Raw genomic sequence first — 23,909 nt, 5'->3', positions numbered from 1 at the left:
TTTGTAAATATCCATTGAAATCGTGAGGTATCACAGTTGTGTACTGTCCTTGTACATATCCCCCCACTGATAAGAAAGGTGAGGAATCAGCCCAGAACTACAAGGGAGGAGCTGGTCAATGACATGAACAGAGCTGGGACCATAGTTTCAAAGGTCACTGTCGGTAGAACACTAAGCCGTCATGGTTTCAAATCATGCATTGCACGGAAGGTTCCCCTGCTCAAGTCATCACATTCCAGGCCTGTCTGAAGTTTGCCAATGACCATCTGGATGATCCAGAGGAGACATGGGAGAAAGTCATGTGGTCAGAGGAGACCAAAGTAGAACCTTTTGGTCTAAACTTCACTCGTCGTGTTTGGAGGAAAAAGAAGATTAGTTGTATCCCAAGAACACCATCCCTACTGTGAAGCAAAGGGTGGTAACATCATGCTTTGGGGGTGCTTTTCTGCAAAGGGGACAGGACGACTGCACTGTATTAAGGAGAGGATGAATGGGGTCATTTATTGTGAGATTTGAGCAACAACCTCCTTCCCTCAGTCAGAGCATTAAAGATGGGTCGTGGCTGGGTCTTCTAACATGACAACGACCCGAAGCTCACAGCCAGGATAACCAAGGATTGGCTCCATAAGAAGCATATCAAGGTTCTGGAGTGGCCTAGCCAGTCTCCAGACCTAAATCCAATAGAACCTCTTTGGAGGGAGCTGAAACTCTGTGTTGCTCAGCGACAGCCCCGAAACCTGACAGATCTAGAGGAGATCTGTGTGGAGGAGTAGGCCAAAATCCCTGTTGCAGTGTGTGCAAACCTGGTCAAAAACTACAGGAAACGTTTGCAATTGCAAACAAAGGCTTCTGTACTAAATATTAACACTGATTTTAAAATACTTATGTTCAGCAGTGCAAGACAAATAAATTCTTTAAAAATCATACAATGTGATTTCCTGAATTAGTTTTTTATTCTGTCTCTCATAGTGGGAATGCAGAACTTGCTAAATCGCAGGGTGTTCAACTATTTCTGTTACTCACTGTATATACATAAAAGTGTTACATAGCACTACTACAACCCCCGCATTCTGCATGGACAACACCTGTGGTTTATGACCCTCTCACACCTATCATTATCATACTGGTCACTCAACAAACAGAAGTCCCTAGAATCTTCCTTTTAGTTTACTGGAATGATTAACTGGAATTCTAGACTGGTCAGCCAGGAAAAACTCTGGAACTTTCCTTCACTGGCATCTGACTCAATTTTGTCTGCATTAAACCTCACATCTCTTTCTCCTACAAGGGATATTTATTAATAAAATTAAAGAAGATGCAAAATTTTGTGATGAATCAGCGATTGAATGGCAGGTACAAGACCGAAAAAAGATGTTTAAGCACAAGGGCTTATAAGTCATGGAGATGCTTCCATTTACATTTTCTATTACTTAAAAATTGACACCTACATGGTGATACGCCTGTGACCAGTGAGATGACTTACCTGATTTTCAGATAGGATAATATAAGAGTCGTATACAGTCCACAGCACATTCTCTGTACAGGGGGGAGTGGTGAGGGATCCCTGGTAGCGATAATACTTGTCCAGGTCTTCAGGCAACATAGCCAAGGGGTTAACTGACTTTATTTCAGTTTCTTGGCCTGAAATGAGAAAAGCCAGTCAGATGTTTGTAAAGGCAATCATATATACACTCAATGCAATGAGAGAAAAAAATGCACCCAGATAGAAATGTCAGCTGCAAAACTGCATAGTTATGTTTCAGGTAGATATGCTGCTCTTAGAGGCTACTTTGGATAGTGTACCTCTTGGTGAGAGAACATTGTCTGCTAGACATGCCTGCAATGCCTTTGGAGACATTTTGCCCAGCTGACAGACTCTGAGACGGGGTGCATCAGAGGACTGAGAGAAGTAAGATGATCATTTGATCTGCTGATCAGCACAACCAGCTCCCATAGTTTTGTTGTACATCGTCCAGATACAGGTTTCACCTTCCTTACACACCCCTGTCATTACCCAGAACCATTTCCAGGCCCTTAGAAGGAAATTCAGTGCCATGGTGCCCATTATGTGTCCTAATACTGTTGCTTTCATTTGCAGTGGTGTTGCGAATGAAAAACCTGGATTGCTAAGAACTGAAACCATATCGTCTTTAGCAAGTAAACAATTTTTTTGGGGGGAATTGAGACTGTTGGGTTTGAGTATGGAGGCCTGGTGGTCAATGCTTCAATCCTGCCCTTGCTGTGGAGTGACATACTGTCCCAACTGTTGGTGTGATGATCTGGGAGCCATTGCATATGACAGTCAGCCAGCCCTAGTAGTGATATGAGGGACACTTACAGAACATCCTGCGGCCACGTGTGTTGCCTCTCATGGCAAAGCTTCCAAAAAGGTGAAGCGCCAAAAAACTGCAAATCAGCATACGGCTAATTACATTTATATTTTAATAGTATGGGTATTTTGGGACAAGGTGGTGCAAATCATCTTTATTTTTTATTGTTTATTTCTATCATGGGGGAAGAGGGTGATTAGAATTTTTATATTTTTAAACATTTTTTAAAACCTTTTTTTACACATATTACATCACCTTAGGGGACTTGAAAATGCATTTGTTAGATCACTTCTCCCATAGACTTCAATTAATTACTATTGCAATCTATGAAAGATTCAATATGTTCCCAAGGAGTCCTGCCACAGGTAGGGTTCCATAAGAACTATTGCTGTGGTAACCTCTGATCCTTTAGAGCAGGCATGTCCAAACTGCGGCCCTCCAGCTGTTGCAAAACTACAACTCCCAGCATGCCTGGATAGCTTACAGCTATTAGGGCATGCTGGGAGTTGTAGTTTTGCAACAGCTGGAGGGCCGCAGTTTGGACATGCCTGCTTTAGAGGGACCACTACAGCGAATTAATGGATCCCCTCATCTCTGCACGGAGATACGGTTTGGGCCTGGGCAGTGCAGCACTCCACCTACTCCCCTATGCTCTGTTCCCTGGCTTCCTTCAAGTCTCAGTTCTAAAAACATCCGCACAGGGTCATGTGTGCCGCTGCAGCCAATAACTGGCCTCAGTGGTGACTTGTCCCAAAGCAGCACATGATCCACAAGTGATGGCAGATTGGGGACACATCACCACTGAAGCAAGGTATTAGCTGCCAGCAGCATACATGACCCCATCCATCCAGACAGAAGACCATAGAAGGGAGCCAAAGAATTGAAATGGATGGGTGGGGAGCAGGACAGTATGAGCTGGTACAACACACTGCAGGGGTCTGTTAAAAGAAGTCCCCAAACCTGGACAACCACATAAAGGCTCGAGACTCTGGCCTGGTACTTTATGCTGAGCTGGAGGTTTATATTATACAGCATACTGCTTACAACAATGCATTATGATAAGATGTCTGAAGACTTTCTACCTCCAACAAATAGTCATAGCAGCCATAGAAATGTTGAAATTGTTATGCATTCAGTCGGTCTAATAATATAGTTTATTTTCAGCCTGACTTATAAAATAATCACTCTTCAACAATAATTTACAGAATACTTGTATGTCCTGCATGCTAATGGTGGTGATTAATGCTGAAGGCCATCAGTACCTGCATATCGGATCTTGGCTAGCTTGGAAATCACTTCACTGTAATAGGTGTTTTCTAAATGGCCATCCTAAAAAAATTGACAAAAAAATGAACATAGAGGAAGTAACATGTAAGGCTCTGTTCACACGTGTGTTATGGTTTCTATTTACAATGGATGCTGAGACACCCAACAATGAGATATTCCAAGTTCTGCTGTGGTTTCCACTGCTTTGTCAGGAGAAATGGTACATGTAGCACTGTACATATCAGTTGATATTTATGTCTATTGTTCAGTGCAGATTATGGCAGCCTGAGTGCATTGACAGAATACAGGCTACCATAAACTGCACCTGAATGGCATAGTTGCACAGTTACATATTTCCTTAAGGTTGAAAAAAAGACAGTTCCATGAAGTCCAACCTATGATCTTACCATGTTGAGGAAGAGTCATGGAATTTGAATTCCTGTTATAACATTATATTAGGGAATTGCTTTAATTAAAGGGGTATTCCCATCTAAGACAATGGGGGCATATCGCTAGGATATGTCCCTATTGTATGATAGGTGTGGGCTCCATAGAGAATGGAGTGGGGAAAGTGGTGGCTGGAGGACCCTGGATTTCCCTGAGTCCGGCCACCACCAAGCACATTCCCCACAAAAGTGAATGGAAGCGCACCGTGCTTGAGCGGCCAACGCTCCCATTCATTTCTATGGGCCGACGGAAATTGCAAAGCCAATGCTCGGCTATTTTCAGCAGCCCCATAGAAATGAATGGAGGGTAGCCACGCATGAGCGGTGAGCCCTGCTCAACTTTGCCGTCTGCCTTTATGAGATAGGCGCGGGTCCCAGCGGTTATCAGACAATGGGGGAATATCCTAGCGATATGCCGCCATTGTCTGAGATGGAAACACCCCTTTAAGGGAGATTTCTGGGGGGGTATACATGGGTGGTCTATCTTTATGTTTAATAAGTATGGATCCCATGCTCAGGTCCCAAGAATGATCACGCACTGATCTACCTTAATCTTCGAAAACCCATTTAAAGTGTATGTGCAGTGTATATGGCCTATCCTAAGGATAAGATATCAATATCTAATCTGTGGGGGTCTGACATCTCACACGCCCAAAGATTAGCCGGATGTCCGCCCTGCAAGTGCAGCTCCATTGTCCATTGTATAGTGGCCACTGCTGGTTACTGCAGCACTGCTTCCAATGACTTAAATAAGAGCATTGGTGCAGTAACCAGCTCTGTCCATCACACAATGGGTGGAGCTGCAGTTCCACGCTGACTTCTGACACCAGAGTTACTTCAGTACAGCTAAGCTCAGAGGTGCGGGGTGTCGTACCCATGCTGATCAGAGATTGATGGCCTATCCTGAGGATTGAAAAACCCCTTTACCTCAAATCTGTCAGAAGATAACAGCAGGATAATAATGAAGGGGCTGTGGTACGTTTCTGGGCGCTCTGTCCTTTAAAGGGGTTTTCCACATAATTTATTTATACTTGAACCTGATCAAATATTAAAAGCAGGGGGAGTGGTTTGCCGACCAAGTGTGATGGCCGCGTAGCTGCAGAGCTCCAGCACCCTAGCAGCGACTTATCCAGCTAACCAGCACGCACATTACTTCTAAGCCTCTTATTTTGCGACTCACAGAGCCCAGATGTTGACCAGAGGCAAAAGGTCAGTGAAAAACAAGGCAAACAACTTTTTCTTCAATGGAGAGGGAGACAAAGATTGAGCCAACTTCACTCCCGCCTTTGGTTCTCCTGCCTCAAGCATGGCCGCAGCGTCTCCTTAATCTTTGCTGGGCACTGACGCTAGAGGTACCTGCTCCCCTCCCATGCCCACCCGAAGGCCCCCGAAGAGAGGGCTATTGCCACACAGCCCACCCCATGCAAATAATAAAGGGAGTGAGCCATAGAGCGCTTTGGCCCAGGCCTCATGTGAGCACTTTGCTGCCCCAACCTCCCCGCTTACCAGCCGTACAAAACAGATGCCCAAGTTACAAGATGCCACAGAGGAGAGAGGCTTTCCAAGTGGGAACATTGGGGCACCCGCTTCGGGTAATCTGTTCAAGGAAATGCTTCTGGCCTTCAGTTCCTCCATATCGATGGACCTGGCCACCCTTGTTAAACCCCCTACAAGTTTCTATATTTCAGCTGGGTGGCAGAGTCTCACATGTGGAATACAAAATAGGCGAATTCATTTAACCAACTGGTGGACTCCCACAATTCCATGTCAGACGATATGGATCTCCTAAAAGCCAAGGTCATCGACTTAAGACAGATCCTGGAGAAACAATGTTAAGTTCCAGGGTATAACCACAGGATTTGCGATCCTATGTTCAAGATCTGTTGAAACTTCTACTCCCTGCAATCTCCAAGGAAGACCTGGTGATAGACAGAATTCACAAAGTGGCAAGACCACGCCACCTCCCTGACACAGCACCAAGAGATGTCCTGGCGCGCATACATTTTTTCCACACCAAGAAATCCATGATGGCTTCAGCAAGGAAGTATGGAGACCTGCCAGCTCCCTTCGTTGGAGTGAAGCTGTTCATGGACTTATCCGCTGCAACTCTGCAGCAAAGAAGGCTCCTGGCCCCCATCACAGCCGCCCCCAGGGACCATAATATTCCATACAGGTGGGGCTTCCAAATTAAGATCTTGATTCCCAAGATTGGCTCTATCCAATCCTGTCAGTAGAAGACGGGACTAAGCTACTGGCTTCTTGGAACATCTCACCCTGTTTAGCAGCAGTCCTCCATGGACCACCTGGGAAAGTGAGCTCCGACTGGCATCTGGTCACCTCCAAGCGAAGGAACAAGCGCTGAACTGTACTTACTCTGCTTACTCGACTCTGCTAGAAGTGCTCCAACAGTTCTGCCTGTGCTGTCTGCGGGCTCAGTCTTAACTGTGAGTGACTGACCCACCATATCTTTGATGCTACTTTCTCTGTTTTATTTTGTTATCAGTTTTATATTTGTTGTCACTACTGACATAATTACAGCCATTTCTAAAATGTTAGTCGGTATGTTGTTATATGTAAAGGCTCCAGTACATGTCACACTTCTTGCGACGCCACCCACTTATGCCCCTCTGGGTTCAGTACATAACATGATCCACCCATCTACACCGCTTCTGTACTCCCAACATGGCTCTTAAAATTACATCTCTGAACTGCGATATTTTTTATGCGCAGGAAACTCCACTCTGATGCCAACCGCATTAAACACCCTCTATTTTCATACATTATCCATTCCCATCATTCTAAGAAAAAAAGAGTTCTATTAGCGGTAAAGAACAGCATAGCTTTTTCCCCAATAGCATCTTCTGTGGACACAAGAGGCAGGTACATCATACAAGTGGGTTAATTTAACAATACTATTTCTACCTTGGTGATTGTCTACGCTACAATAACTGCCCCCCCCCCCCCTTCGTTTATTTCTTCACTTCTTAAGAAAGTCAATACCATCAAACAGGGGGCGGTCATCTGGGGAGGGGACTTTAACGCAGTTCCTGACCCTGCGTTGGATTCCAGTTCTAGACCGCACTCTACTGCCTTGGAGACATTGTTGCGCCAAGAGGATCTATATGACATATGGCGTATGCATCATGACACAGAAAGAGATTATTCATTTTTCTCTCCTGTTCATAATTCATATTCCTGCATAGACATTTTCCTTCTCGATAAGGCTGCACTAGACCTTGCAAAATCCTCCACAATAGAAGATATAACATGGTCTGATCATGCAGCTATTTCATTAGAAATATCAGATATCTATACCGGCCAACGCTACTTCCTTTGTCGTAGCAATACTTACCTTATGGCAGACAGTAAATATAAAGAGGAGCTGAAACAAGTCCTGCTAAAATACTTCCACACTAATGAGGGATCTGTAGGCGATCACTGCTCAATCTGGAACGCCTACAAAGCCTACCGTACATTAGGGGAATTTTAATCAAGCTAGGTCACAGAGCAAAGAAAAGACAGAGAACGCAAATTCACTGACACTTTGGCTAAGATACGATCTCTGGAAGCTCTTAACAAAACATCCCCATCTCAAGCACACACAGATGCACTCCGAGTCCTTCGTATACAACTAAAAGAGTGTCTATTATACGAATATGAAAATAACTTGAAAACAACTAAATTCCTCTATTACTCCCAAGATAATAAAGCTAGTAAGCTGTTAGCTCAGAGGTTTAAAGCCAAAACCTCTAATTTAAAAATCCCATTCCTATTGCACCACTCAGATGGATCTAAAATTAGCTCTCCTAAAGATATAACCCAAGAATTTAAACAATTCTTTACTTCTTAATATAACCTAGCTCAGGAAGATGCTACCATCCTACCTTTACAAACCTCAATAGATTCCTTTTTGTCGCCCCTGACACTTTGCAGCCTATCCCAAGAACAGCTTTCTCGCCTTAATGAACCATTTAGCCTAGAAAAAGTTAGCAAGATCATCAGCTCTCTCCCTTGCACAAATCCCCAAAACCCGATGGTCACTCTAACATGTATTACAAAACGTATGCTGATATCCTCTCCAACATTTACCTACCTTATTCAATCTAGCAGCAAACCAAGGGACCTTCCCCAGGGAGATGCTAGAAGCTACAATTGTCACTATCCCTAAGCTGGAGAAACCAATGGACAAACCCCAAAATTTCAGACCTATATCACTACTTAACACAGATGTAAAGATATACGCCAAGGCTATTGCAAACAGACTAGCTAACATTCTACCTGAGCTTATCTCTGCCGATCAGACAGGCTTCGTTAAGTGTTAGACAGCTTCATGACAATACTAAGAGAGCAATTCATATCCTAGACTATGTAGAAAAAAGAGGAGAACAGGCGATTGTTGTGACACTGGACAGGCGTTTGACAGACCAAACTGGTCATATGTATTCTCAGTTCTGGGCAAGATGGGATTCATGGGTAATATCCATTCTTCCATCAAAACTTTATACTCCTGTCTCTCTGCCAGGGTCTTTGTTAACGGAACACTGTCAGACACTTTTCCTATCACTAATGGAACGTGCCAGAGTTGCCCACTTTCCCCGTTGATATTTATACAGGCTATTGAGCCCCTAGCCCAAGCCATCTGTTCATACTCAAACATAACAGGTACTCACATTGGTGGTCGACCCCACTGTATATCGCTATACGCAGATGATGTGATACTGACTTTAAGCAATCCAGCCTCTTTCCTACCAGCTGCACTGGAGGTGATCCGTATCTTTGGAAACCTCTCATATCATAAGCTAAATTAATCCAAATCCCAAGCGCTCCCTCTAAACCTTACAGATCCGACACAGGCACAGCTTCAAAGTAATTTCACCTTAGATTGGCAAACCCAACAGATAAAATATTTAGGAATCACCATCACCAACTCTGTCCATTCCTTATACAAAACGAATTATCTCCCATTCCTTGATAAGATCTCCTCATACTTAACTTCCCTAACCAAACAAGAGATCTCTTGGGTGGGACGTATTGCTACGTTTCAGATGTTGTCACTTCCAAAGTTCCTATTTTTACTTCGAAAACTTCCCATTTTACTACCTACTGCCTTCTTTAAAAAAGCTTCCAAAATAATAAATTTCATTATTTCGGCCAAAGGGAAACCCCGTAAAACTACTAAACTACTGGTCAAGAGAAAGCCTTTCGGTGGCCTAAGCCTTCCTAACATTCACAATAGCCACATTGACATCTCAACTAAGAGAATGGTCGTCAACTAAGCCCATTAATCCATGTGGGCAGATTGAATCAGCTCTTGTACCTTCAGGCAACCTAAAAGCCTTATTAATAGCATCCCTGGACCCATCCTCCACCCTCCCTCCCCTCCTATCCCTTATTACCTTAGCAATTACAAGCTGGAAAAGCTTCCATGCATTTAGCCCACAAAAAACATTCTCACTCCTAGAGGAGACGCCAATATAAATGTTGGAATTTTTTATTCTGGATCTAGACTTTAAATCCTGGAGGCATAACTCCTGAGCTAAAATGTCTCAACTTTTCGAAGGTGAGACCCTACAATCATACCAGGATCTCCACCATGAATACCAAATTCCTAATAAGGATTTTTATAAATACCTTCGGATTAGGCATTTCATAAACTCAAAAGTAATCCCCCAGGTGAAGGCTAATCAGGATATCTTCCATTAATGGTCTAGACCCCCTTCAACAGGCTCTACCTTACGGCCCATCTACTCACTCATAGGTGACAAAGATTCTTTCACAAGGTTCATCTCCTCCAACTTGAAATGTACCTTGCACGTTGAATAATTTGTGAAAACCATTTTAAGGTGGTATTACACACCGGATAGATTGTGTTATATGTTCCCAGGCATCTCACAGCTCTGTTGGTGGAACTGTGGGTGTATGGGCACCCTACTTCATATACTTTGGAAATGCCCAAGGTTAAACTCCTTGTGGCACCAAATTTTTGCAATAGTCTCTGACATCACAGGTATTAGCATACAGCCTTCTCCAGCCCTAGCTCTTCTCCTTAGATAGCATTCCACCGAGATGCTGGTTAGTGGTGGTACACCTGTTCATAGCAACCAAACTGGCAATAACGAGAAACTGGAAAAGCTTTAAAATTCCCTCTGAGAAGGAGATCCTTCACAAGGTACATGCTACCTTCCTATATGAGAAAACTATAGCTCATGTGACCTCTACTGTTCCAAAATTTGAGAAGATGTGGGACGCCTGGACTTTATTGAAATATGCATTAGTCACATAAAATTTGCTCACCACTATTGTGAATTTGCATGCTTATTATACTGGAACCTTGCATAGTTGTACTGTTTTTGTTTATTTACCTTTTTCTTTGCTTTTGGATCATGTAATGTCATACATATTTTTGAAAACTCAATAAAAATTTACAGATACAAATATAATAATAATAATAAAAGCACTTGCACTCTCCTTTCCAGGCGACTCTGATTCAGCACCACCTCTGTGTCCTCTCTCCAATCTGCAGCTATTGAGCTATTGTTGTGTCTGCAGGGATGATGTCCCATACAGCACTTCATCCAATCACTGGCCTCAATGGTGTATGGCAGATGACTGCTGAGGCCAGTTATTGGCTGCAGTGGTGTTTAGGACAAACTTCACTACTGCAGCCACAGCAATGGCTGCAGTCCAGGAAGCGGATGGAGAGGTAGTGCTGGATCTGAGGGGCTTGGGAAGGTGAGTATAAGTGGTTTTATTATTTTATCAAGCCCCAGGACGTTTCCAGAAATAAAAGGTGATGTGGACAACCCCTTTAACTCATGAATTTCTGGATATATCATTAGCTAGGTATCTTGCGATTGGACCAGCCAGAATATGTTCTCTAACAGTATTACTTACCATATATATAAAAGCAAGTACTGCTAGGCCATTTGGCTTGTCTTTGGCCTCATCAAAGGTCTTGTATAATTCTGAGTTATAGTGCACAATATGCAGCTGGAATGACAAGTAATGTGATTTTAGTTTCAGGAACAGGTTATCTATTTCCGTAAAGGCATGCACAGTGCATGAATAGCTCACCTCTGCCATGTATCGCATCCCATCTATAGTGTGCTCAGACCCACTAGTTTCCAGGTCAAGTCCACCCCAGTGCAGGTGCATTTGTACTGCAGTGTAGATGTGTCCGAGTCCTTTTGTAACTTTCATGGTCGGTGGCAGTTCTATTTGCACTGGATTTTTCAAGAACAAAAAAAGAAGTAGCATTAAAGTGTCTCTCCTAAATAATAAAAGCAAAAACTATGGGGCACATGTATTAAGAACCAGCAGAAGGAGCCTGCTTCGCACGGTATATTTCATCTATTTCATTTAATGTTTGTTTGTGTCGTTAAAAGATATCAACAGTATAACCCATAACTTTGACCTTCACAGCAGCCCGCCCCTTTAACAGTGAATTTCACCGCACCCCACTCTCTTGACAGTGACCTCCACAGGGGCCCACCCCTTAACAGTGACCTCCACAGTGTCCGCCCCTTTTAACAGTGACCTTCACAGTGTTCTGCCCTCTTAACAGTAACATCCACAGTGAATGCCTCTAACAGTGACCTCCACAGTGCCCGCCACTTTAATGCTAAGGCTACACGACGACATGTGTCGCGCAACATTTTGTCTCAACAATTTTTATAATGATATGTTATGGTGTTGCATTGCAACATGTGACATGCTGTGACTGCGACACGACAGTTGCAAAAAATCCATCCAAGATGGATTTTTCTGCCTCTCTGGGGGTTGTATCCCCCCCCCCCCCCCAGTTACAGGGGGGATACAACCCCCAGAGAGGCTACTTTCACACTAGCATTAATATTTTCCGGTATTGAGATCCGTCATAGGGTCTCAATCCCGTAAAGAAATGCTTCCGTTTTGTCCCCATTCATTGGCATGCTGCGGTTTGCTTTCCGTCCTGGGATGTGGAACAAAACGGATCCGTCATGACCCACAATGCAATTCAATAAGGATGGATCGGTTTTCTCTGACACAATAAAAAACAGATCCATCCCTCATTGACTTTCAATGGAGTTCATGACGGATCCATCTTGGGTATGTTAAAGATAATACAACCGGATCCGTTCCTAACGGATGCAGATGGTTGTATTATCAGTAATTGAAGCTTTTTTACTGAGCCCTGCCGGATCCAGCAAAAATGCTAGTGTATGAAAGTAGCCTAACACAGCCTTTCAGCACCTTGTAATGCAATATAGCTAGAAAACAGCAGAAATCAAGTATTATACACAGGGGCGTAGCTAATGGCTCATGGGCCCCTGTGCAAGAGTTCAGATTGGGGCCCCCCTTCCCTCAGTGCTTTGTGGCCAGGGGCAGGAAGCACAAGGCCTGCGTGCTGCCCGAGGCTAAAATTTAAACAGCACCCCCATGAGCCAGAGGTGTAACTTGCACTTTCTATAATAATGGTGTCTTCTTATGCACCACAAGGGTCTTTGGGCCCCCTCAGGCTCCTGGGCCCGGTAGCGACTGCTACCTCTGCACCCCCTATAGCTACGCCCCTGATTACACATGTAACACTGGGTCACTGCATATGGTTATCACAGTTGCAGCTATGCAAACACAGAATGGAGGTGAGATCGGAGTGGCAGCACTGGAAATGGCAGGGATTAACTGGTGAGCATAGGACTTTTTCCTATATAGTAACTTTGGGCTCCTTAAATAATCCAGACAGTCCCTTTAACCCCCAGTAGCCCCCTCACTGGGGGTCATACTGTATGGAGTGGGAACTGGGGGTCACTATACTGAATAGGGGCTCTTGAGGTCATTATACTGAATGGAGGGTCATTGGGGATCATTATACTAAATGAGGTGTACTGGGGTCATTTTAGTGTATGGGGGTCACTGAGGTTCATTATACTGAATGGGGACTCTGGGGGGGTCATTATACTGAATGGAGGGTCATTGGGGATCATTATACCAAATGGGGGGCACTGGGGGTCATTATACTGTGTGGGGGGCACTACGGGTCATTCTACTGTGTAAGGGGCCCTCTCACACAGTATAATGACCTCCCAGTGGCCGCATACCTATCATTGCAGGGGAGCCAGCAGTCCTTCCATTCACTAACCGCAGCTCATCTCCCTGCACTCCTTCTCTCCTCCGGCCCGCTGCAGCAGTGAGACACATGTCTTGACATCACTGCTGGGCCGGGCCTGGGCCTGAATGAAGTAATGGATCACTAATGGATCATTACATTCAGATGAGCTTGCACAAGACATTGTGTGTTTGTCAGTGAATTTCCTGGTTACAGTTTCCTTTTAAAGGGTTCATTTAAGTTAAAAAAAATTAAAATGGCAGGGAAGTTATTAGAACAACAAAAATAAACCTATACTCACTGTCCCAGCACTGCAGCCATGATACTATATTTTTGGCTGCAGGGATGACATGCTCATATGCTGCATAGGACCGCAGCTGCCAATGACTGGCCTCAGCATTCTCATTCTTTAGGCTGCTGTGATTGGCTATAGATGTCGTGTTCGGTATATGAGCACATGACCACTGCTGTCATGAAAACAAAACCGAATGGAAACGCGCAGTGGCATTGGAACGGAGACGAGTTTGGAACAGTGAGTATAATTTTTTTTTTTTAAATCATTCTAATACCTACCCCTTTTTCAAAGACTAACTTGGACAACCCTTTTGGCAGTGTATACGAGAGGCGAGGCACAGCTAGTTTCTGATCTAAAAAAATATTGTTTATAGTAAACCTTTTTATATTCATAAGAACATGCAGCGAGGACAAGCAGTCACTCAACACCAAGATGCATTCTTTCAGGAGTCAAAACTTCAATAATATTTCATTAGTAATAATAAGTTGAGGTGTTAACCATGTATAATATTTTGTGCAAGCTCCATTTAGTTTAAAGGTTGGCAAAAACAATTATTGTTTAAAGATAAAATAAAACATAACACATAAGGAACTGAACACAATAAGCTGCAAAATCTAGCGTTTGTATTGTATTCTGAAAATAGCGACCACAGGGCAGCAGCCATCTTATGCTATTTCTTGTGTCCATATTTTGCAAGACAGAGATAGAGTTGGCACAAGAGCTGCCCAGCTCCATCCATTGTTTAGAGGATAGATCTGGTTACTGCAAAGCTACTCAAATTCACTTCAGTGCGAGTACAGCTGTGGTTACCAGCTTCATCCACTATACAAAACAATGGGGGCAGAACTGTGTAGTGCCGATGCTGACTTCCAGCACTGGAGTTACCCTGAGACATTTGATTGGTGAGGTCTCGACCCCTACCAATTTAAGAATATCCCATCAATAGTAAAATCCTCAAAAACACTATATATACAGTGGATATAAAAAGTCTACACACCCCTGTTAAAATGTCAGGCTTCTGTGATATACAAAAATGAGACAAAGATAAATCATTTCAGAACTTTTTCCACCTTTAATGTGATCTATAAACTGTACAACTCAATTGAAAAACAAACTGAAATCTTTTAGGTAGAGAGGAAAAAAAATATAAAAATAAAATAATATGGTTGCATAAGTGTGCACACCCTTAAACTAATACCTTGTTGAAGCACCATTTGATTTTATTACAGCACTCAGTCTTTTTGGGTATGAGTCTATCAGCTTGGCACATTTTGACTTGGCAAGATTTGCTAACTCTTTGCAAAAACACTCCAAATCTGTCAGATTGCGAGGGCATCTCCTGGTCACAGCCCTCTTCAGATAATCCCACAGATTTTCAATTGGATTCAGGTCTGGGCTCTGGCTGGGCCATTCCAAAACTTTAATCTTCTTCTGTTGAAGCCATTCCTTTGTTGATTTGGATGTATGCTTTGGGTCGTTGTCATGCCGAAAGATGAAGTTCCTCTTCATGTTCAGCTTTCTAGCAGAAGCCTGAAGGTTTTGTGCCAATATTGACTGGTATTTGGAACTGTTCATAATTCCCTCTAGCTTAACTGGGGCCCCAGTTCCAGCTGAAGAAAAACAGCCCCATGGCATGATGCTGCCACCACCATGCTTCACTGTGGGTATGGTGTTCTTTTGGTGATGTGCAGTGTTGTTTTTGCACCAAACATATCTTTTGGAATTATGGCCAAAAAGTTCAACCTTGGTTTCATCAGAACATAACACCTTTTCCCACATGTTTTTGGGAGACTTCAGTAGTTTTTTTTTTAGAAAAATGTAGCCTGGCTTGGATGTTTTCCTTCGTAAGAAAAGGCTTTCGTCTTGTCACTCTACCCCATAGCCCAGACATATGAAGAATACGGGAGATCGCATGTACCACACAGCCAGTACTTGCCAGATATTCCTGCAGCTCGTTTAAAGTTGCTGTAGGCCTCTTGGTAGCCTCCCAGACCAGTTTTCTTCTCGTCTTTTTATAAATTTTGGAGGGACGTCCAGTTCTTGGTAATGTCACTGTTGTGCCATATTTTCTCCACTTGATGATGACTGTCTTCACTGTGTTCCATGGTATATCTAATGCCTTGGAAATTATTTTGTACCCTTCTCCTGACTGATACCTTTTAACAATGAGATCCCTCTTAAGCTTTGGAAGCTCTCTGTGGACCATGGCTTTTGCTGTGGGATGCGACTAAGGACATTTCAGGAAAGACCAACTAGAGAAGAACTTTATTTGGGTTAATCAGAGGCACTTTAAAGAGGACCTTTCACCAGAATTAAACTTCTAAAGTAACTATACAGGCATGTAGAGCGGCGCCCAGGGACCCCCCTGCACTTACTGTTATACCTGGGCGCCGCTCCGTTCTCCTGTAATTGCCTCCAATATCTTTACTGTTAGGCTCCACCCAGGGGAACCTGCCATCGTCTCATTCTCCCATGCTGCAGCGCTGGCCAATCGCAGCGCTCAGCTCATAGCCTGAGAGAGAAAAAAAGCCTCCCAGGCTATGAGCTGAGCGCTGCGATTGGCCAGCGCTGCAGTATGGGAGAATGAGACGCCGGCAGGTTCCCCTGGGTGAAGCCTAACTGTAAAGATACCGGAGGCAATAACGGGAGAACGGAGCGGCGCCCAGGTATAACAGTAAGTGCAGGGGGGTCCCTGGGCGCCGCTCTACATGCCTGTATAGTTACTTTAGAAGTTTAATTCTGGTGAATGGTCCTCGCTAAATGATGGCAGGTGTATGCTGACTCTTATTTAACATGATTTTGAATGTGATTGCTTAATTCTGAACACAGCTACATCCCCAGTTATGCAACCACATTATTTTTGTTTTGTTTTTTCTTCCCTCCACCTAAAAGATTTCAGTTTGTTTTTCAATTGAGTGGTACAGTTTATAGGTCACATTAAAGGTGAAAACAGTTCTGAAATGATTTATCTTTGTCTCATTTTTTTATAGCACAGAAACCTGACATTTTAACAGGGGTGTGTAGACTTTTTATATCCACTGTATATATACAGGGAGTGCAGAATTATTAGGCAAGTTGTATTTTTGAGGATTAATTTTATTATTGAACAACAACCATGTTCTCAATGAACCCAAAAAACTCATTAATATCAAAGCTGAATGTTTTTGGAAGTAGTTTTTAGTTTGTTTTTAGTTTTAGCTATTTTAGGGGGATATCTGTGTGTGCAGGTGACTATTACTGTACATAATTATTAGGCAACTTAACAAAAAACAAATATATACCCATTTCAATTTTTTATTTTTACCAGTGAAACCAATATAACATCTTAACATTCACAAATATACATTTCTGACATTCAAAAACAAAACAAAAACAAATCAGTGACCAATATAGCCACCTTTCTTTGCAAGGACACTCAAAAGCCTGCCATCCATGGATTCTGTCAGTGTTTTGATCTGTTCACCATCAACATTGCGTGCAGCAGCAACCACAGCCTCCCAGACACTGTTCAGAGAGGTGTACTGTTTTCCCTCCTTGTAAATCTCACATTTGATGATGGACCACAGGTTCTCAATGGGGTTCAGATCAGGTGAACAAGGAGGCCATGTCATTAGATTTTCTTCTTTTATACCCTTTCTTGCCAGCCACGTTGTGGAGTACTTGGACGCGTGTGATGGATCATTGTCCTGCATGAAAATCATGTTTTTCTTACCTTGCAGACTTCTTCCTGTACCACTGCTTGAAGAAGGTGTCTTCCAGAAACTGGCAGTAGGACTGGGAGTTGAGCTTGACTCCATCCTCAACCCAAAAAGGCCCCACAAGCTCATCTTTGATGATACCAGCCCAAACCAGTACTCCACCTCCACCTTGCTGGCGTCTGAGTCGGACTGGAGCTCTCTGCCCTTTACCAATCCAGCCATCTGGCCCATCAAGACTCACTCTCATTTCATCAGTCCATAAAACCTTAGAAAATCAGTCTTGAGATATTTCTTGGCCCAGTCTTGACGTTTCAGCTTGTGTGTCTTGTTCAGTGGTGGTCGTCTTTCAGCCTTTCTTACCTTGGCCATGTCTCTGAGTATTGCACACCTTGTGCTTTTGGGCACTCCAGTGATGTTGCAGCTCTGAAATATGGCCAAACTGGTGGCAAGTGGCATCTTGGCAGCTGCACGCTTGACTTTTCTCAGTTCATGGGCAGTTATTTTGCGCCTTGGTTTTTCCACACGCTTCTTGCGACCCTGTTGACTATTTTGAATGAAACGCTTCATTGTTTCGATGATCACGCTTCAGAAGCTTTGCAATTTTAAGAGTGCTGCATCCCTCTGCAAGATATCTCACTATTTTTGACTTTTCTGAGCCTGTCAAGTCCTTCTTTTGACCCATTTTGCCAAAGGAAAGGAAGTTGCCTAATAATTATGCACACCTGATATAGGGTGTTGATGTCATTAGACCACACCCCTTCTCATTACAGAGATGTACATCACCTAATATGCTTAATTGGTAGTAGGCTTTCGAGCCTATACAGCTTGGAGTAAGACAACATACATAAAGAGGATGATGTGGTCAGAATACTCATTTGCCTAATAATTCTGCACGTAGTGTATATGTATATATATGCAGTGGCCAGGTTTGGGATGGCTCCAACGGTACGCTGGGTCGCCCAGACACCATCGAGGTGTCATCATGTGTTGCTGCTCTGCAGAAGGGGTGGTAAGGCGTTGTCCAGAGAGTCAGGGTTGGCAGTAAACCAGGGTGCTTCTTTACTGAAGGAATTCAGGTGCAAAACAATACAGATGAGGCATGGGGCTGGCTTCTCCAGTCTCCTCCCTGGCAGAATAAGGGTTTGATGGTGAGGAAAGGCCTGAGCTAGCTGTACCTCTCTCTCTTCAGAAGGCTTGTACCCTGGTCCAGGGTTGGTGATCCAGGGTCTGTGGCAGCATATCCCCATCTCAGCATCTTCGTCTGGTCACTCAGTAGTCTGGCAGAGTCTCCTCCCTGACAGAAGAAGGGATAGTGACCCATGGTCTGTGGCTCAGTGCCCCCATCTCAGCGTCTTCTTCTGGTCACTCATGCAGGCTGGCATGAGTCTCCCCTCCAAGCACTGGTCCCTAACTGCAGCACACTAGGGGCTCTGACTGCTGTCCTTATATACAGTTTCTAGCTAGACTGGAATCTTGTAGTGGGAGGGGTGGAGTTGAGAAACTCAGCACAAACAGATATATTGTTTCAACTCCCGTTTGGTATAGACTTACATTAGAGCTTCAATGATACTCAATGGCAATGACAGAGCAGTTTTTCCAGACAAAAACGAGTTTCCAGACATAACAGAGCTAAAACCAGACATTAAAAAGGAGCTAAAACCAGACATTAAAAACCAGACATTTAAAAGGCTGTAATGTAACAAAATACGAAAAAAGTCAAGGGGGTAAATACTTTTGCAAGGCACTGTATATATATATATATATATATACAGTGAAGTTCTGGAAGGTGGTGTATATCTCATCCAGAATGATCAGTTAAACGAATCCAGAAAGCTGTATTTGTTTCAGCAAAGTGTAGTTGGCTGGATCTGTCTTTTCAGACTTTGTTTATTTTGGATTTTTTGGGAATGGTAGGTAGGTTTGGTAGCGGGACCCTCACTCCAGCCTGAGGTGATCACAAGTGTGTCTGCTGGAATTATTACTGGGGAATAAATAGAGCCTTAGTCTGGGTCAGAGCAATGGTGGCTGTTTAAAGGGGTTGTCCAGGTTCAGAGCTGAACCTGGACATACCTCCATTTTCACCCAGGCAGCCCCCCTGACACGAGCATCGGAGCAGTTCATGCTCCGATGCTCTCCTTTGCCCTGCGCTAAATTGCACAGGGAAAAGGCATTTTTCTGAGTTCCGGTGACATACCGGGGTTCTCTATGGGGCTGACAGGAACCCCGGTGACATCACCGGCACTGATGGGCGGGATTTGGCTCTGCCCTAGCCAGTAAAACGGCTAGGGCAGAGCTAAAGCCCGCCCCTCAGAGCCGGTGACGTCACCGAACACACCGCTGGGCGGAAGTTACCGCCCGGCAGTGTGTATTTGAAAACAAAAGAGCCCGGGCCCTGCGCGATCTAGCGCAGGGCACTGGAGCGCATCGGAGCACGAGATGCTCCGATGCTAGGCTCAGGGGGGCTGCCGGGGAGAAAATAAGGGTATGTCCGGGTTCAGCTCTGAACCCGGACAACCCCTTTAACTGTAGGGCTGTGCAAAGCCTGATCCTCCTGACATGCTAAAAGCATAGGTGAGAGACAGAGAGAGAGAGAGATAAGTCTCTGTATAGTTAGCGCCCAGATGTTTCTTTGTTTTTTGTGTTATGCTTTATGTGATGTGGCTTCATCTAAGTGCCGATTTAACCTGGACGTCCTGTATTGTGCTGGATGAAAAATAAACACTGTTTGGACATTTACCCCCTATGTTTGAGAGTTTGTCATTGCCGACTGCAAAGCAAGTACACGGACCTGTGACTATATATAATATATATAAGCAAAGAAAACATCAGCACAGTCAATTTTTGTAGGTTTGGGTGCAATCCCTCTGGGAAGATAGGTGATTCATCCCCTAATACATCCAAATTAAAAAATTGAGGCAGCACTCCAGTTAACCCGTTTATTCTCAAAGCAACATCTCACCCCAGCACAATGAGGCTGACAAAGGTCAACACCCTTTCACCTTAACTGGAATGCTGCCTCACTTTTAGAATTTGTATATATATATATATATATATATTTATATATATTTTTTTTTATTTATTTTTTTACATGTATTGCATAAAATACCTCCTCCACCTTTCTGCCAGGTAACATCATTTCTCCCAACAAACACACCTCCCAGTGACACCTCCCAGTTCAACAACATCTACTACGCCCACGACACACACATTTTAAAGATAAATTGAGCTAATGTTTAAACATTTTCAGATGGACTAGGACAGTTGGTATTCCCAAGATATCATCATGTCCTGGCCTGTGACGCTCCAGAAGAAAGAGATCGAGAAGTTCTAGTGTAAAGCAGTCATCATGTTCCCAATACTCGCCTCATGAGTGATGTGTTTACTTTCTCCTGAACTAACATTTGCACACAAAGTACAACCACATACTAAATATACTCAATTACATTTCACTCTGAACATTGAACTGCCTGTCAAGGGGCCATGCACTTCTCCAAACATGGCCTGGAGTGGCTAGTAAGTGAATAATGCTACAGTGTATGGAGGTATTCTCCTCTACAAGTATTGTTTCTGGAGAAGATACCACACAATGTACTTCGACTGCTATGCAGGGCCATACTACGCAACCATACTGTAGTCCACACCCATTCATATGCCTCCATGCACCATGTACAGGAGGCCTTAACTAGTTAATTAATTATAGGTTTAGTAAGAAATAGTATAATCAATGTAGCATAGATCTTTATAGAGAGTTGACAATGCAAAACGTAAGTACATCATTATGCAGGTTTGGGTCCTTTATTGCTGACGAAAACATGCTAATGCCTGGGCCTCACCACTATTCGAAGTCCATGCCAAAATGAAAAAAATTAAATAAAATCATAAAAATGATCTGATTACCTGAATGGCCGTTGTTGGAAATCCGAAAATGTCCATGCAATAGTCCATCGTAGCCCTCTAACTGCAGCGGACCAAGATCAGGGTTATGCCTAACTTTCTTCCTTTGAATATCAATGGGTGACTGGTGTGTTGCCGCACACAATGGGTATTTTTTACCCCAGTTTGCTTCATCTACTTCTCCCTCTGCAAACAAAGAATAATGCATTATTCAAGCAGATCACCCATTATTTTAAGACTTCTGCAACAATGATGATTATGTGCTTTCCAGATTGAGACACCTATGTGACTTTTAAAGCAAATTCATATTAATCTGGCCTTACACTTCTGATAAATGTTGAAAGACAGCTATCCTGCCTGACTACCCCCATACACATACACATTTGACTCGGCTAAGCATGCCCGCGTTCCCAACTGGAAAAGGGGAATATGACGCTACCATACCAGGTTATCTCCTTTGGAAACAAAAGGATTGGGTATGTTGAATGTGGTTTGTTCATGGTCTTAGAGTGGACATACAAATCAGATTAATGCTGGCCTATTTTGACCATTTAAGGGGTTTGGCCTATCATTTAATATATATTTGCCGTGGCCCACAAGAGTGGCATGGAACAGAAAAGTTGTAGTGGCTATGATAGTGGCAGTTGTACTCAAAGTTCACAGTGGCAGTCCTCACCCAGGACCCCTGAATGGAGGGTGCATCCTTTTTTCCATCGGGGCACATCCTAGACCCTTTGGATGCTCCTGCCTAGTGTTGATTGGAGTGCCCTTAATGTTAGTTAAACAAGCTCAAGGCAGAAGGTCAGATGAAAAGGGCCAGTGGAGGGATGTTGGGGTCAAAATCCAGGTCTGTTTGGGTAAAACAGTTAACAGTTTTGATGAGGATGATGAGGGTTGTCATACAAATAGCAGCAATTGGTACTGTCCAGAGCTTACTTTCCCCAATAGCTATGTATGAGCATCAGCAATATTGGTTGTAGTAGTTCCTGAGTCTCACTCTAAATACATAGTAAGATAGTAACATAGTTTCTAAGGGTGAAAAAAGACATACTCCAAATACATAGTAAGATAGTAACATAGTTTCTAAGGGTGAAAAAAGACATCCATCCATCCAGTTCAGCCTGTTATCCTGCAAAGTTGATCCCATGGAAGGCAAATAACCCCATGAGGTAGAAGCCAATTTTCCTCATATTAGACTCCAATTATACAATCAAAATAACTCCCTGGATCAATGACCTCTCCAGAAATCTTATTAACTATAACCTGTAATATTATTAGAAACATAGAAACAGAATGTGTCGGCAGATAAGAACCATTTGGCCCATCTAGTCTGCCCAATATACCGAATACTATGGATAGCCCCTGGCCCTATCTTATATGAAGGATGGCCTTATGCCTATCCCATGCATGCTTAAACTCCTTCACTGCATTTGCAGCTACCACTTCTGCAGGAAGGCTATTCCATGCATCCACCAGTCTGTCAGTAAAGTAATACTTCCTGATATTACTTTTAAACCTTTGTTTATCCCCTCTGTCTCATCTTTCTTCCAAACTATACATGTTAAGGTCCTTTAATCTTTCCTGGTAAGTTTTGTCCTGCAATCCATGTACCTGTTTAGTAGCTCTTGTCTGAACTCTCTCCAAAGTATCAATATCCTTCTGGAGATATGGTCTCCAGTACTGCGCACAATACTCCAAATGAGGTCTCACTAGTGCTCTGTAGAGCGGCATGAGCACCTCCCTCTTTCTACTGGTTGGTAATGCCTCTCCCTATACACCCAAGCATTCTGCTAGCATTTCCTGCTGCTCTATGACATGGTCTGCCTACCTTTAAGTCTTCTGAAATAATGACCCCTAAATCCCTTTCCTCAGATACTGAGGTTAAGACTGTATCACTGATTTTATATTCTGCTCAGGGCCAGTGCAAGGATTTTTGCCGCCCTAGGCAAGATAAAAATTGCCACCACCCCCCCTCTCTTTATCAGATGATCTGCCCATATCATGACATCCCATACAGTATGTTCCACCCCTTTCTCAGCATTTAAATTAAAAGAACTTCTATGTTTCCCTTAGGGTTAATCAAGCTTCTTGTAGCTGTCTCCCTGACAGCCGCTAGAGGTGCTTCCGCGATTCTCACTGTGAAAATTACAGTGGGAAGACGCGGAACATAGTTTTGAATGCGTGCGCATGCGCATTCGCAGCTGAGAGGAGTACCGGGGAGAAGAGTTCCCAGTGCCGATGCTGGAGAAAGGTAAGTGGCTGAAGGGGTTTTAACCCCTTCAGCCCAGTGGGAGGGGGACACGAGGGTGCCCCACTCCTAACAACTATATAGTGCCAGGAAAATGAGTTTGTTTGCCTGGCACTATAGTGCTTCTTTTACCACCAGTACTGCACAGTGTCTGTTCTCTGCAGGGACAGGCTATAGACACCAGTACCACTACATTAAACTGTACTGGTTCTGGGACTGTAGTGTCCTTTTAATGTGAGGTAAATTTGTTTCCAATGTAGTATTAATAACTAAACAATTAAATAATAAACATATTGCATTGTCTACTTACCACCAGGACAATAAGATGATCTGGTCTCTGGCTCCTGGTCTGGCTCTGGGGACTCCCTTGTCACTCTCTTCCCCCCCCCCCTCCTCCCTTGTCACTCTCTTCTCCCCCCCCCCCCTCCTCCCTTGTCACACTCTTCTCCCCTCCCTCCCTTGTCACTCTCTTCTCCCCCTCCCTTGTCACTCTCTCCCCCCCTTGTCACTCTCTTCTCCCCCTCCTTCCCTTTTCACTCACTCTCTTCTCCCCCCCCCCATCCCTTGTCACTCTCTCCCCCCCTCCCTTGTCACTCTCTTCTCCCCCCCCTCCCTTGTCACTCTCTTCTCCCCCCTCCCTTGTCACT

At 43.7% G+C, this 23,909-nt stretch overlaps 1 protein-coding gene across 1 annotated transcript in view; it reads right to left on the bottom strand.

Moving 5' to 3' along the window:
• The window catches only part of CA6 (carbonic anhydrase 6), a 56,343-nt gene that overhangs the window by 21,942 nt on the left and 10,492 nt on the right, over positions 1-23,909 (bottom strand). The window contains exons 2-6 of the mRNA XM_044281830.1: positions 21,018-21,200; positions 11,117-11,265; positions 10,937-11,032; positions 3,593-3,659; positions 1,484-1,641 (exon numbers count right to left, since the gene is read on the bottom strand). Coding sequence (XP_044137765.1) covers positions 1,484-1,641; positions 3,593-3,659; positions 10,937-11,032; positions 11,117-11,265; positions 21,018-21,200 — 653 coding nt within the window. The remainder of the gene's footprint in view (positions 1-1,483; positions 1,642-3,592; positions 3,660-10,936; positions 11,033-11,116; positions 11,266-21,017; positions 21,201-23,909) is intronic.

Source organism: Bufo gargarizans, chromosome 2 (genome assembly GCF_014858855.1).
Source record: "Bufo gargarizans isolate SCDJY-AF-19 chromosome 2, ASM1485885v1, whole genome shotgun sequence".
Lineage (NCBI taxonomy): Eukaryota > Metazoa > Chordata > Amphibia > Anura > Bufonidae > Bufo > Bufo gargarizans.
Note: the sequence above shows the minus strand (reverse complement) of the source record. Positions and strands in the feature narration are given on the sequence as shown.